This window comes from Scardinius erythrophthalmus, assembly GCF_964197995.2.
Source record: "Scardinius erythrophthalmus genome assembly, chromosome: 14".
NCBI classification, from domain to species: Eukaryota; Metazoa; Chordata; class Actinopteri; order Cypriniformes; family Leuciscidae; genus Scardinius; species Scardinius erythrophthalmus.
This window is the reverse complement of record NC_138234.1, coordinates 10879276-10895664: the sequence shown is the minus strand read 5'-3', so window position 1 is coordinate 10895664 and position 16389 is coordinate 10879276. Positions and strand designations below refer to the sequence as shown.

Below are 16389 nucleotides of genomic sequence, written 5' to 3'. Positions count from 1 at the left end.
AAAGCAGCCTAGTATTATTGATCTAGACGTGAGGTCTTATTTTGAACACTAGATGGCGCTCTATACAGAGGCTGTTAGATTAAACTAACCCATTATGTATGGGAAAACGCCTATTTCTACATTTAAAACTATTTATTTATAATATTATAGCAGATGATCTAATTTTTGAATAGGGTGTGATATATGAAGCTTCTGCTCCTCTTGCTGGAAATAATTACTAAAACTACAGTAGCACTGCGTATCAAAGCATGAGTAGAATATGTGTATTCCCTTGAATATCAATAGCCTTAATATTTCATATTTCACAGTAATATCACAGTTCGAATATCACAGTATTTTGTGCACATGGTCTGAATTAAGAGTCAAACATGAAAATGCTCCAGTGGGACAGAACATTTACAATAAGTTCTTGTGTTACAAACAATGCAAAGTCTCCTGAAGTTTTAGGAGATCATTTCATCAATCAATCTTTGAATATCTCACTTCAAACCCGTCAGAATGATCCGGCTGTTTGTCCGCTGGGATTTTCTCATTATTCTCAAAGGAAAACTAGAGGGAAAGACTCAATCCTGCTGAAAATGAATCATCTTCTCATGCTGATAGACACATACTCCACAATACTCTCCTCTTCAGCTCTCTGTAAACGACATCACACAACATAAGATATTTTAAATAATAATAAAAAAATAGTAATTAGGCTATATCTGTGTTTTTGAAATATATATATATATATATATATATATATATATATTTAGTATAGTATATTTATTCAGGTCATATTTGCTGTTGAGTGGAAGCAAAAATGAGTCAAGTAATTGTCTCTGTAATTTTAATTCTAGAGGTATGCGTATGCCTACAATACAATACAGTCTGTACACAACTTAAAATACCAGTAGGCTACACATTCAAGGGAAAATGCAAAAATAATAACAGCATCAAGAAACTAAATCTTGTCAGAAAAAGAAGTGCTTAATGATATTTTGTCTGGTAAGAGTTCCTTCTTTAATGGCTAGCCTACTAATTTTTCCGTACTTAAGGTTCCTTTTGAATCGTATTTACAAGTAAGATGATGTATCCCGTATCAAATCAATAAGGGACGGGATTTGTCCCGTATTTTTCATTAGGCCCACACAAAGTTGAATAAAAACATAAGGATTTTGCAGTATGGATAATACTAATAGCAAATATAAAAATATCAATTTCACAAGAAGTAGCAGCTAGTAGAGAAGCTCATTGCATGATTGCATTTTAGCGTCTTTGTTTCTATAGCGACGGAGTTTTATACGTCATGCCATGATGTAGGCTACAAAAAAAAAAAAAATCTGAATTTAAGTTTAATATACAAACTGATCACAGCAGTCAGATCACGCAGTTGTCACTCAAGTGATCATTTATATTTAACTTAAATTCAGGTTTTTATTATTATTATTTTTTTTTTTTGTACAGACTAAAACCACCGCGCATGCTCGTCCAGTAGCATATAGGCTGAGCTGAAGAACAGATGGGCAGAATTTCAAAGGCTCCCATGTTCACTGCGTCGCCTTTAATGCAGAAGAAATGATTTTACGATCAGAATCATGATAATGTGCTGCAAATGAAGATTTTCTTTAATTCGCTTTCGGTGATCTTGATTTTACTCTACCATGGTAAGAAGAACTTCTTACTTACAATCTCTCCAGTCTCCACAGGTGTTTTCTGTGACTCCTAGTATTATGGTTAGCTTTAGTAGAGTGTGATTCGATGTTCACTTAGTTTTCTACAAAGCTCACTCTATTTTGCTGTAATTCGATGTAACCAGGGCTGCAGGGCAGTGGACCTGATCGCCAAAACATTCACATTAACGCGTTATTGACTGGAGCGTGCGAAAAACAAACACCTAAAGCTAGTGTTGAAACGGCGTGCATGAAAACTCTCAGTGCCACTGACAACGATAAATAGTGATGGGATAAATATTGAACCATTTGCTTCGACTGTTCGAAACGCCACACGCTAGTTGAGTGAGTCCTGCTGGTCAAAACAGTGCTCAAAACAAAGGAACAAAAACTCTATTCATGCATAAACACCCTTTACAAACTCATTGCAAATATTTTATTAGCAGTAAAATCTATCAAATAGGCGTACAATTAACTAGCCTAATCATCTAATAAGATTATGTTGTCTTTATATATAATATTTTATCAACAGAAGAATATTATTCTTTCATCAATTTTCAGAGCTTGTTTTGTTTGTTTCAGTGATTGCTAAGATAAACCGGCCAGTAAGAGACACTAGGCTATATGTCTACTGAGGTATAAAACTGATCAGAGATCAGGTAAAAACCATAGGCAATTGTTGGTTCTCAGTGAATCCGTATGATTCATGAGTCCACAGAGATCATCGTCCTCCAGCCGCTGGAATTCTGAGAACAGTTATGTTACGAAGCCTACAGAGAACGCGACTCAGTTTGATTCACGCTCCGAAATTGATTCGAAAAAAGATTCGTAAAAGTTTCGAAGCTTCATGTGTTCCGAAAAAGCCCCCTACCTCACATAACATAATTATTATTAACACTTTTTTTTAACCAGTGATTTTAATTGTTTGAAAATTAATGTTTGCAATAGGCTAAGGTTTGAAGTGAAAAACTGTTAGCTAATTGTATCATGGGCGTCGGAACCATTGTATATGGGTGGGACAAGACCCACCCACTTTTTAAGACCAATGATATTGGACCCACTCACTTTTATATTAGTAAAAAAAATTCTGGAGGAGGACCCACCGACTTTTTTTTGCTTCCGACGCCCATGAATTGTATAGTAGCCTATAGTAGCCTATTTGTCTTGCCCATTAGATAAATTAGGCCTACGCAAATGCTGAAACGCAGTACCTGTCAATGTCAATGTCAATCACAGTGAACGATCGCTGCTGACTCCACTAAACAGGGCTGCGTTCCTCAAAAACAAATCATGTCGTAAGAAACCATTTCAGATACTAGATTCTGCAATCAGTTTAGGATTACAATGCTTTTGGGAGTCCAGAACAATCCTTGTCAGATGACAGAGAAGCACTGGGGACTTATTTCCCAATAAACAAATGGAAAGTGCATGTAACGTTTCTTATAATTAGTTTAATGCGATTATTATATATTTTTAATTCAACTTATTAAACTTTAAAAGTACAAATGGATCATGCTATGTTCTGTAGGCTAATTGTTATTAATAAATTATACACTGTCAGAAAAAGTGTAATCGTGGTACCTAGAGTATCCTACCACAGCCTGTCACTGGCAGTCTCTTTGGGAAATGAACCATCTGGTTTACTACAGTTCAACTATTTGAAGTAAAACTGCAGTAACCACACATTTACCCTAGGTAAACATTTTAACCATGATATTTGTAATAAAGCCATGGTAATAATAATGATAATCAATCAATTATATATATATATATATATATATATATATAGCCGCTCTGTGATGTCATCGTCCAGCTCAGTTCAGCTGTCATATAATGGTGTCAATGCAGGCAGAAGGCAGATTAATAATGTTTTTGAACTAAGCAAGCCAAAAGCCAAAGTCGACAGTGTAATGGCAATTTTCAAAGGTTAATCAAACAGCATCATAAGGCATAAGAAAACTTTCAGAGGCAAATTGTAATAAAGAGAAAAAGTTTATTCTCTGAGAGAATTCTGTTCACAGTTACCGCAGCTACCCGGTATCAGGAAGACAGAGCCTAACAGACTCAACAAAAACAGACATTTTATAGTGTCTTCTCTGACACTATACTCCTCCCCAGTTTCTGTAACTTTCCTTACTGATATCCCCATATCTTAACCAGTTTGGACTGGCTTCTACCCCCCTGGGCAGGTCAAATTGTTCTTTGTCCCTGAGAAGCCAAAAGGCTTCCATTCATGACTTAAATAATCTCCTGTTCCCCTCCTGAGAGGGCATGGGACTTCACTTTATTACTAAACAACCCCTGTATTCTCCTGACTGAACCATTTCTCGAGCCCAGGTCTTACAATCTCCCTGGCCCATCCGTTTTATTGCGTCTGTTCCTTCCTGTCCTCCGTCAGCTGCTAAGATACTCACAGAAATACATGATTCAATGAGATTAACAATGGTTTAAAACAAATGCATATAATAAATACTGAATTTTTCCACAACAACAGTCATCAAACTTAACTCTGTAAAATTAATATTCCAATGTCCGTTTGAGAAGAGAACTTTGGCAGAAGGTAAAAGAGCTGAGCCAAGACCAACATGCAGGTTTTTTCACCACATTGATTTTTTTTGGTAACACTTTACAGAATAAATATATATATTTTAGTTTGATAATGTTTTTTATTTTGTATTTTTAGGGGATTTTATGGTACTAAATTATATTTACGCTGTATTTATAATCCATTTATTCACTTTTTAAGCATAGACCTTAAAATTAAATTTCTAACTTAAAGCTACACTGTGTAGGAAAGGAATTACTCCCATCTAGCGGTGAAATTGTTTATGACTACCAACTGAATATTACTTTCTAGCTTTATTTTAACTCCTACGGTGGCCGTATTATTTCAAATCTGCCGGCAGTCGCGAGTAATCTCCCCGTCGCATTCGTCACGGTGCCGCTGAGTGTAAAAACGTGAAAGGCAAAGCTTGAATTTCCAGGTATGTCCCTCTTTGGCTAATGTATTTTCAAGATGGAGGCGCAACATGACTGCCGCCATTCGAGCAGCTCACCCATATGTATTATATTTACCCATATGTACTATAAATGGTAGATTCTATGCTTAAAGGTGCATTGCGCAAGTCTCTGAGTTTTTGCAGAACTATGCCCCCTCTGGTGACAAGCGAAACTGCAACCAGAGGTGTGCAAGCTCATGGACCACACGCACACACACGCTTGTACGAGCACAAGCTGTTCATAACCAAAGGAGCATCAGCCACACAAATCTTTGGTTTACAGTCATAATGTCTTCAGAGGTAATAAAGTTATAAATCTGCAAGTCATTTTAAATATGTGAAAGGAAAGGCATTTGAGTAAATTACACACTTTAAAACGGGGGTAGTAGAAAACTTCGGTTTTTGTTTCCATCTATCTCCATGTTGAACTGTTTTATGTGTTTACTGTATCCACTTATGATTGTATTATTATGGAAACACGTTCATGAACAATACAAGTTATTACTTCGTAAAAGCTCAAAATAATAATCATACCATACACAGTTGGTCAACAAAGTACACTCAAATGTCTCAAGGTAATAAACAATCAAATGGCACTATGACGTTACCGTAAAAGCCAAACAGGCTAATCCGCCGAAGATTTGCGGGGGTTTAGCCTGTTTTATTGATCTGCTAAGTATATTCCAATAGCAATACATCCTAATTACTCGAATAGCGAATCACTAAACTACATGTAGTGCTGATTTATTTAGTAGATATTTTGACAGGGACAATACACACTGACGAACATTTATGTGAAATGTGTCAATACTTTTCAACTGCTGTCCCTGGGCAAGGTCACAATAGTTCATACATTGACTAACGTTTTGTCGCTCGAGTTGTCTTCGCTAATACGGAGAATGGCGGCGAATACACACAAACCTGCCAGACATAGCCAGGTGAGCGTGAACGCGCATGACGTCACGCCCAGTCTCAAATTCCGTCCCGAATCCCTCTTATTTATTTTACTGTACAGGATTATAGAGGCAATCGCAGTGATCAGAGAATGGCTCATTCAGCCCATCGGGCAATTGTTTAAGCATGTATGGTTTAGAAAAACGGGTATTTTTAACATGAAATGTTGCGCAATGCACCTTTAAAGGGATACTTCAGGATTTAGCATTAAGCTTTGTATCAGTAGAAAACCTGTAGTATTTTCGAATTACCATGCTTTCCCCCCTCATATCCCCCTGATATGAGAGATTTATGTATTTTTTGTCTGGAAAAAATCCTCCGATGACGCAAAACTCGTCATTTTGCGTCATCTGAGGATTTTTTGCCCAGAGGCTAAAGACTACAGCCAGCAGGAGGAGCTGTTCCGCATGTTTTCAACCCGCCCATAGAGGGTGGGATCTCACTCACAGGGGGTGCTTCTCAATTCTTATTTGTGTATCCTCGTTTCCTCTCCTCGCGTCTCAGCTCCACCCCCTGTAGGATGCGAGGGAAGGCTGCAAGGAAAAGACGGGAGGACGGAGGGATCGAATGAAAGCTTTTTTTATACATTGGAATCCTTGATCACTCGAGCGTCACTTCATCGCTCAGAGGATCTGCCCTTATGTTGTTAAAATTTGTTTATTTAAGAAATGCATAATAAATAATAATAAAGAAAGATACCCTGTTGAAATATGTGAGATGTGTAGTTTATATAAACTGCAAAAGTAAAGTATAAATCAAAATTATTGTGATCGATTTGAAAGGGGGAGGAGAATTTAAACGTGCGTCACGTTTTAGTCGATAAAACTCTTCCGCATAGGATACAGGATACCTGTGTATCCTCGCTCACGACACCTCAGGAAGCCTCCTAACTCCTCGATCCTCGACTCCTCACGGTGCAATCATAGACAGTAAAAGAAATGGACACAGCGACCCCATTGGATTCAACGGAGACAAAGTGAAGCCAATTAGAAACTCTTACTTCCTGGGGGTCGAGCGTACTGCGCAGACTCAAACTGAGCTTGACGACGTAGATGTGACGTCAGCAACCCGTCTGTCTTCTAGTAGCTGTGCCGAGAGAAATCTAAATCATTCCCTTCCAAAACTTGCAGAGACGGAGAGTGTGAGTAGGAGCTGTCCATGAGCTAGGAGCAGGAGAAACGTTTGCTATGTATTCTGATTAATTATTTTGTCACTTTGCATCCACGTCCCCCCGATTGCCCGCCAGCTTCTCCTCCTGTCCATACGGTAATTCTCTACTGTGCGACAGAGAGTCACGTGGTTATGACACAATCAATCGTTAGCCTATTTTTACAAAAATTGCTTCTACGGGGCCATAACGAAAGCTACAAGGTAATGAAGCCTTTTATACATTTTCATGTTTCTTTAGAAATAAATAATGGACAAATGGAGTCTTTAAACGCCTCAGATGTGAAGTTATTCGCTGTCAAAGTGACGCCAAAATGAATGGGAGTCAATGGGATGCTAACAGCAGGAGGGGGTCCGCTAGCCAATGGCGGCGCCCGGGGGTACCTTCAAAATAATAGAAAACCCTGCCCCCCTGGGTGCAATTAGAGAATTGAGATGTCCTTCAAGATGGCTGTGCTCGATCGGTTTCCGGGTCATAGGATGGAGGACGGAGGAGAGAGGAGACGAGGAGGGATATTGAGAAGCACCCAGAATGTAGGCTACAAGCAGTGTCAGCCATCTTTTCTTGGAAGCTAAGCTATCGAGTTCTTATTCTGTGGAGAAAGCTGAGTAGTAGGGGTTACCATACATCCTTTTTTCCCCGGACATGTCCGGACTGGCCGTCGAGATCGTCCAAAATGTCCGGGATTCAGTTTTTGCTTTCTACAGTCGCCATTCATTGTTTACATGCACACCTTTTGTTTCAATCAGACTGAGTTCATTCCGACTGGTGAATCTGAATGTAGTGTTTACATGAACGCTAAACAAGTGATCGGTTGATGTGCGTTTTACCATTGCTAAGAAAATTCACACTCCTCCGTGAGAGATAAGAGACCGGTGCGTCTCACAGGCGCTCATCAGTAATCACGCCACCGGCTTTTGCGTTCTACAGTCGCCATTCATCATGTTTACTGTGGCGAGCAGGACGAGGCTGAGGGCCGCGGGAGAACGACGCGAGGCCGGTGGCGTGATCGGTTGATGTGCGTTTTACCATTGCTAAGAAAATACCCGCTCCTCCGTGAGAGATAGCCCACGAGACCAGTGCGTCTCACAGGCGCTCATCAGTAATCACGCCACCGGCTTTTGCGTTCTACAGTCGCCATTCATCATGTTTACTGTGGCGAGCAGGACGAGGCTGAGGGCCGCGGGAGAACGACGCGAGGCCGGTGGCGTGATCGGTTGATGTGCGTTTTACCATTGCTAAGAAAATACCCGCTCCTCCGTGAGAGATAGCCCACGAGACCAGTGCGTCTCACAGGCGCTCATCAGTAATCACGCCACCGGCCTCGCGTTGTTCTCCCGCGGCTCTAGCCTCGTCCTGCTCGCCACAGTAAACATAATGAATGGCGACTGTAGAATGCAAAAGCCGAATCCCGGACATTTTGTGCGATCTCAAAAACCCGAGCAGACTAGTCACGGAGACTCACTTGTAGCTTAGCTTTATTGTTTACAACTGCTCTGTAACCGGTAGGCGTGGCTTGGGGGTGGCCTCATAGAGCAGCGAAGCAAGTGCATTCTGGGAGTTGTTGTCTTTCATCCACATGAGCCAAAAATACATTTTCTGGCTTTTCTCATTCTAGAAGTCTCCAAATTCAAAAATAATTTCACATTTCTACTACATAAATGACCCAATTTAAATACACATTCATGTTTCCAGAGGTGAAGTATCCCTTTAAGAGAATACTTGATTAGTTGGTAGAAGTAATTATATATTAATGAGCACATATCATTTTGAAATAACGAAGTGTTTTTGCTAAGAATCAACTTAAAAAATTACACAGTGTAGCTTTTAACTGTCGTAAATCTTGAATGATTCAGAGCACAGACTTTAGTTTGATCTCTTCTCAAAGACGATTATTGTTGAAGTGAAAAAAGTTTTAAAAAGTGAACTTAAAAAAAGTTACAGAATTTTACGTTTATTGTTATGAAAATTGTGCAAAAATACTATTTTCAATTTTTATATAAAATATATATTTTCAAAAACATGTTTTAGTCTAAAACTGTGAGAAAATCAAAGCCATACATCTAAACATGTTGTGTTAAAAATTTGAGCATGATTTCTAAAAAATTTAGCTTTCAGTAAGATTTTGTTTGGCTGCAGTACCAAAAGTTTAAATAGATGGAATTCGTCTCCCATTCATTTCCCACAAGGAGCACAAATGTGACTATTTTTTTCAGGACCATTTAACCTGTTCGAATTATGTCCATGATTTATTTTTTTGTGTTGTGCCAAAACCTTTACCAAGTTTCGTACCATTCCGATGAAGTTAAATATATATATATATCAGTGGCGGCTGCTGGTCTTTCAAAGAGGGGAAGCTCATTTTCGGCCTACATCATAAAAATTATTCATTTATTTATACGTAAATTCTACGTTCCTTTTCAAGAAAATGCTCTGTGAAAAATGAATGTAATAATATAATAAAGGTATAAATAATAATTTAATAAAGTATAATAATAATGCTACTAATAATAAGATTTGTTTTTAATTATTTTACTAATTATTTTTGAATTATTACTAATAATAATAATATAAAAATATATAATAAGTAATAATATAATAAAGGTATAAATGTATAATTGTGTGAAATGTATTATAAAAATTGGCTAGCAATTTCGACAAGCAATGATTGCAGCAGTTTGTCTTTGAAAAATCCGCGATGGGACAGCTTCAACATCAGCGACTTTTTATTGTATGAAATCGCTGTCAATCAAAAGGAGACGCAGCCTTTCGACAGACCCTCCAATCATCACGCGGAAGCCCGGAGTCCAGGCCAGCCCACTCCCCGTTCACCCCCAGAGAAGCTGAGCTTCCATGGGCGGGACATAATCGCAGCATTTATCCAATGACCGTCTAGTTTCGAAGCGCTGAAAAAAAAAACTGTTCGAAGCAGCCCCATTGAAGTCAATGGAAGCTGGGCTTCAACAGGGAAATGCACTGACGCTACGGGAGTGTATGAGAAGGAAATCGAGTCAGCCGACCTGCTGTATGTAACTGATTCTGAACGAACTCGTCTTTGAGATGAACGTTTTCTAACGCATTTTTAGTCAATAAAATGTTAATACAATAGTAGCCTACATATTTGACCATTCATTTTTTGACATTATAGGGGAAGCCGAGCTTCCCTTGCAGTCTTAAAGAAATCGCCACTGATATATATATATATATATATATATATATATATATATATATATATATATATATATATATATATATATATATATATATATATATATATATATATATATATATATATATATATATTAAAATTTTCATCCAAAAATTACAGAAGAGCACCAGCTGTATGCAATACTATACTATACCAAAGAATAAAAGTACTGTAATATGCTTGCAGATATGTATAGAAAACATGCCGTTCAGTTTTTTTTTTTTTTTTCTAATAGAAATAATGCGACTGCCATTTATTCTTCTTTGAAATGTGGGTTCCATGTCAGAATGTCTGTTTATGTTTTGGTCTGTGGGATTCTGCCCGCTGCTTATTTACCCAATAGTATTTCAACACCTCGGGTTGCCAGTTGGTGCTAAACACAGCATATCACAGTCATATAAGCCAGTGAACAAACTGGGTCAGAGATCACAGATCTACCCGACCTAAAAAGCCTCAGTATCAATAGAGAGTGTAGTGTTCACACACAGATGCGAGTTAAACTGAACCATTAAATCGCATACTTTAAAGTGTTGACTAATGTTACTTGAATGCAATGTGAGAAAAGCTTCTGCCCAATTAAAATGTAATGTAGCTAAACACTATTTATGTGGGAGATTCAAACCGCAGGATTAAAAATATGTAGAAAAACTTCATTTCTTCTCCAGGTGTTTTTGGTGTTGGATCAGAAGAAGTGTCAGTGATGGAGGGAGATTCAGTCACTTTATACACTGGTGTTGAAACAAACCAAGAAGAAGATATTAAATGGTATTATAATGACATTCGCATCGCTCAAATCAATGGAGATCTCAACCAGGCCTGTACTGATGTTCAGTGTAATGAAGGCACTGAGAGATTCAGAGACAGACTGAAGCTGGATCATCAGACTGGATCTCTGACCATCAGAAATATCAACACAACACACTCTGGAGTTTATGAACTGAAGATCATCAGCAGCAGCAGCGTCAGTGGAAATATCTTCAATGTTACTGTTCATGGTGAGTTAGTGAATGTTTAAATGCAGTTTATATATGTTTAAACTGTATTGTTAATTTGCCTGAATTTATTTATTTTTTCCTCAGTTATAATTCTTACAGTATTCGGGATCTCGTACAGTTTTTCCACTGACAAGTTGTTTGTTTTAGCAGTTAATTTTTTCATAGGAAGCTGCAGTTGAGCTCATAGGGAGTCGACAGTGTTTAATCACACCATCTCTGATCAGCTTCTGTTATTATCTGTTTAAATGAGGATTTAATGTAAAATATGTAAAATGGGTTTGAGTACAAAACATTGTTTCTTTTCAGATCGAACGTTAAGAAAGGGCTTATGCAATTTCATTCGTTCTCTCATGTTGTGGCGTTTGTTTTCATTTAGAACTTTAATCAACTGTTGGTTTGTGTTTCAGGTGTTTCTGCTGCTGAACGAGAAGAAGTGAAGGAGGGAGAATCTGTTACTTTAGATCCTGGTGTAATAAAAAGCACAAATGATGTGTTGACGTGGTATTTTAATGACATTCTCATCGCTGAAATCACTGGAGATCAGAGTAAGATCTGTACAGATGTTCAGTGTAAAGAGAGATTCAGAGACAGACTGAAGCTGGATCATCAGACTGGATCTCTGATCATCACAAACACCAGAAACACAGACTCTGGAGAATATAAACTACTGATCATCATCAACAACAGCAGCTTCAGCATCACTAGAGTGAAGAGATTCAGTGTTTCTGTCGTTGGTGAGTGTATAATTCAGCCATTAAATGCATTTTCTTTTAGGAATACAAAAAAAAGTTCAATATTTTTAAATCAACCCAATAACGGATGGGTATGGACAGTTTAAAAAAGTGAACTTTGACTCGATGACACTTTGACTAATGTTATTAACTTTAGTGCAGTTTTCCTGTGAATTGTTTTCTGTTGAGTGTCTTAGTGATTTTAACTGCCAGTGCCATTTATAAGTTAAATCAATATCATACAACTGATGACCAGAAAGGTGTATGTAAGGTAGAAAGGTGTAAATATGAGTCAAAGATATTGTTAAATACTGGGTGTATTATCAGTCGAGCTGTTAACATTGTCTGTCTGTCTTCATCTGTTCCAGGTTCAGGTCTGTCTCCAGCTGCTGTAGCAGGAATAGTTGTTGGTGTTCTGCTGGTTTCTGCAGTTGTAACTGCTGGTGTGATTTACTATCGCCACAAGATCTATACAGAAGTACAACAGCACGTAAATATTACATATAGCAAGGAATATGAATTTAATTCTATATACAAACATAAATGTAAACTGTGAATGAATAGTCATTTTTTGTCCTTTATTTTTAACACTATAGTTCACCAGTGAGGCAGTCGAAACTATCAAAAACACAAATAATGCCAAAATTAATTAAATAAAAATTCATATTAAAACATAAAGTGTGAATTTTTTTCAGATAGCAAGTCTTGTAAGAAAACGCCAATACAACAGTTTAAGCAGTTTTGATGTGATATTGAAATCATAATACGTAATTTTGTAACACTGAAGTACAGGAGATGACAGTTTTATGCAGTTTATAGACAGTGTTTAATATTAAGGAACTGAAAACACAAATCTATTGTAGTATTTGTGTTTGTGTATCTGAAACATCAATCCTCCTCATTACTTTAACCTTCTGTGAATCTGTGTTTTCTTACAGGAGGATGATGCTGATAACCCACCACATGATCCCAGTGACATTCCTTTAGAGGACATGGGAAATCCTTAAATCAGACTCAGGCCGAGGCTCCCAATAAAACAATGTAACATCATTAATACATTGAAATGGACACTGAAGAGAATTTGTAAATGATGGAGAGAAGATCAGCTGAAAGTGAAACTCTCTAATTGTCACAATTCCAAGATTTCAGTCGGTACCAAGTTAACACCAGTGAAATGTCTGAATTTGTGTATTTTTTTGTGATTTACATTGTTTAGCCTACATTTAGCCTTAAACACTATATGACTGGAGGGCTGAGCAAAAATGGGTAGAACTCTTTACTGCCCTAGTACTTCAGAAATCCCTTTAAAGGTATACATGTGAATTAAATGTGTCACAATGACCTTCATCATCACAGTTTACTAATGCCTATCTAGTGCAGGGGAGTTCATCAGTATGCTGATTGAGGACTGTTGGGACACTCCAGGCACAGGATGGATCTGTCGGGAGAGACGGAGTCATTTGCACCTCAATGACACCTCACCTCATTTACAGTACTGTATATGCTTTCAACTACATATTGTTTATCTACTAGTGTGTTCTAACATGTAAATATGCCATGTTTAGTTTCATCTGACAGCTTATAACCTGAACTGAATGGTTATGAATGTAATATAGGTCTTAAAGTATCCTAAGGTAAAATAGGTACTATTGCTTAAACATGCATTGAGGAGAATGTTAATGTTCTTCTTCCTCTCTTGATCACCACACATTTGCCATACCTAGACAGCAACATAGTGTCTGATGTCCAGATCCGTTGCTGTCTGGGTATCTTTTGGTTTTCTTTCGGTCGGTTTTGGTGTTGGTATTCCACATGTTTAACAATGCTTTGCTCAGGGTATATGAAGTAAAGGTAACTTGATCTGGGAGAAAGGCTTTAACCCAGTCACTCCCGCTCATCGGTGCGTAACCTCACACTATGAGAAAGGCTTTTACGGCCTCTTCTGCACAACAGTGCATTATTTGTTATAACTAAGTTTTCTATACAGTAAGTTGTAAATTTAAACATGTAACCTAATAAATAACTGCCTGCTTTAAAGGCTTTGAGAATCTTTTCTTTTACACTGATAATGTTGAAAGCTAAAGTGATTGTAACTTTTGTTATCTAGTGTTCAAGTTAAATCATGTTTTCCTATTAGAAAGACTTTTACCTTTAATACACCTGCTGCTGACCTTGACTGAATAACTTAAGCTTCAATAAGGATTATTTTTAATGCAGTATTTTGTACCTGAATACTGTTAGACATACCTGATCTGACCTTATTTGTTCTGTTGTATTTATGCGTGCTATTTTGTGTATGCATTTATTTATTAACTTCTTTAGTGGGGCTAGTGAAAATTCTGGAAGGGCAAGTAGGCTTCACCATAAATTCCTTAGCGTTGAGCTCTGTGTTTATATAGAGTCCCTTAAGACCTGCTACTTTTGTGATAAAATAAAGTTACAACATTTGTTACAGTGAAAAAAATAATGTTAAAACCCCGGTCCACCAGGATTGTCACTTGGCCCACCTTACATCTGAAAGCTGGAGCCGAGCTTGGTCCCAATTCAGACGCTGCATCCCTCGAAGGACGCGAAGGTCAGACTGAGTGTTTTTAAAATGGGGCAGTCTAGCCTATGGAGGATTGTGTTTGTTGTTGTCTCCTAGCAACTAACATTTTCTGTTGATGAGTGGCAGTAACATTTGTAGAGTTTTTTTTTTTATTAAGTATATTCTAAATATATTCACCATAATAAAGAGTACAACTATAAATATATTATATAAGAGTATAATTAGCTGGATCAGGTGTGTGATTAATTAAGCTGTGGCCTTACAGAGTTTTGCACCCCTGATATAGAGTCAATCTGTATTTTGTTGCAGACGTTCTAAACCTGACACTGTAACTGCATCAGGCGGATAAATGTTTGCAGCACAATACTTTGTGGTTTTTGGTAAGAGTTTTAAAAGGTATACACTACCGTTTGTGAAAATCTTTATTTTTCAATCACTGAGTGTTTTAGCTTTTTGATGAGAAATATCATTGAAGTGTCAGAGTATACTCTTAGATAACAAAAATCTCACACGATCTCATACCAATATAATGTCACACTCACACACTGATCTAATCTGATTATAATCAGCTTGTGAACGTGAGGCACAACATGGCACATAATGAAATAAGTCATAGTGTAGTAGTCTGGTCTATTTAAATAACAAGATCCTTTTGTTATTTGATTCTCGTGAAATATAGCTCAACACTTCAACATCACATTGATTATATTCTAAATGTACGAATTCAAAACTTTATAAGTGTTTTTTGTTTTGTTATGTTAAGTGCCCTTTTAGATGATGAAATCGATGACACCAACATCATGTATAAGAAAGTTTAATTGTAATAATAATCCTTAGGAAAACAATTCGCCCTTTCAGGGCTTGGGCCCTAATGGACATTGAATGTATAGGTCTGCAAAATGGAAATATTGTATGTTAGTGTTTACGTTGAGTTGCAAACAATACATACACTTAGTGTAAATAGAATAAAAAACTCTTTTGAGCCTCCCTTACTGAAGGTAATAATGACCAAGACTGATCACCCCCGTCTGTTCACTGACACTCTGATGCATACCAAACTTCAATCAGCAAGTTTCAATCAGACTGACTGCAACACAGTCATTAAAGATCTTACATTTTTGGTGTTGTTGGATCACACACTGCTGAATCAGTTCTGTCTTCCTCCTGGGTCTGGACTGTAAATATCACAGATGTGTTAAAACTACAACGTTTTCAATCTTATATCAAATGTGAGCTTTGAAAAAGATCAATATTTTGACATGCATTAATTTCTTGCTCTTCTAACCTGTTTTTCTACCTTTCTTGCAGATGCAGAAGATCACGACTGCAGTTACAATCATCAGAGATCCAGCAGCAGCAGAGACCAACACTATCAGAGACACTGAGACTGGAGGAAATGAAGGAGAGAGTGTGTCCGGTGCTGTAGTGATAAAGAAAGAAGTGAATGCATCAGTCTGATCTAGAACAGAAGCCAGAGATCAGGTCAGTAAATACACACATATATCATCAGTGCTGTGGTACCTGCACATGTGTGACAGAGTGTGTTGATGTCCAGATGTGTGGTCTGGTTGCTGATGGGATTGTTCAGCACACAGCTGTAGGTGTTTTTATCCTGATATTCCACCTCCAGAGGTAGAGAGAGACTGATGCTGAGATCACACACACTGATGCTGGACAATACACTGATTCCTTTGTACCAGGAGAGAGTCGCATCACACACATTCAACACTGATGAACACACCAATGAACAATTTGATGATTGATGATGATGAAGAACAGTGTGAAGAGTTACTGCTGATGACAGGAACAGGCAGATGAGCTGAGAAAGATGAGATAAATAAGCAGAAATATGGATAAATCTACAGTGTTATTTTTGGTTCATTGTGTTGATGAGCAGTGATTGTCTCATCTCAAACTATAACATAATTAAACATTTCAATATGTAAATATCTAATAAAACAAGAAGCACAGGACGAATTACATCTCGACTCACCATAGACAGAAACACTGAATGATCTTGATGTCAGGTTCACTCCATCTCTAGTTGATAAACTCCAGCATGTTCAGTTGTGGTGTTTGTGATGGTCAGAGATCCAGTTTGATCGTCCAGCTTCAGTCTGTCTCTGAATCTCCC

General features: G+C 37.6%; 1 protein-coding gene and 1 long non-coding RNA gene across 2 annotated transcripts in view; both read left to right on the top strand.

The window, feature by feature from the left end:
- Window positions 1–16389, top strand: part of LOC308701967 — a 756660-nt gene that overhangs the window by 225448 nt on the left and 514823 nt on the right. The gene's annotated exons all lie outside the window — the stretch shown is intronic.
- LOC308701950 (uncharacterized protein) lies at window positions 1473–13741 on the top strand. Its single transcript, XM_081384439.1, has 5 exons — window positions 1473–1646; window positions 10647–10976; window positions 11384–11710; window positions 12076–12197; window positions 12646–13741. The coding sequence occupies exons 1-5, from the start codon at window positions 1595–1597 to the stop codon at window positions 12712–12714; spliced, it is 900 nt and encodes a 299-aa protein (XP_081240565.1). The 5' UTR covers window positions 1473–1594; the 3' UTR covers window positions 12715–13741.

What these genes read in the sequence shown, in the direction of transcription:
- LOC308701950 (XM_081384439.1), top strand. Translation starts at nt 1,595, where the DNA reads ATGAAGATTTTCTTTAATTCGCTTTCGGTGATCTTGATTTTACTCTAC. An exon ending in CTTGATTTTACTCTACCATG is followed by an intron (nt 1,647 to 10,646) that starts GTAAGAAGAACT and finishes TTTCTTCTCCAG; the next exon opens with GTGTTTTTGGTGTTGGATCA. An exon ending in CTTCAATGTTACTGTTCATG is followed by an intron (nt 10,977 to 11,383) that starts GTGAGTTAGTGA and finishes TTTGTGTTTCAG; the next exon opens with GTGTTTCTGCTGCTGAACGA.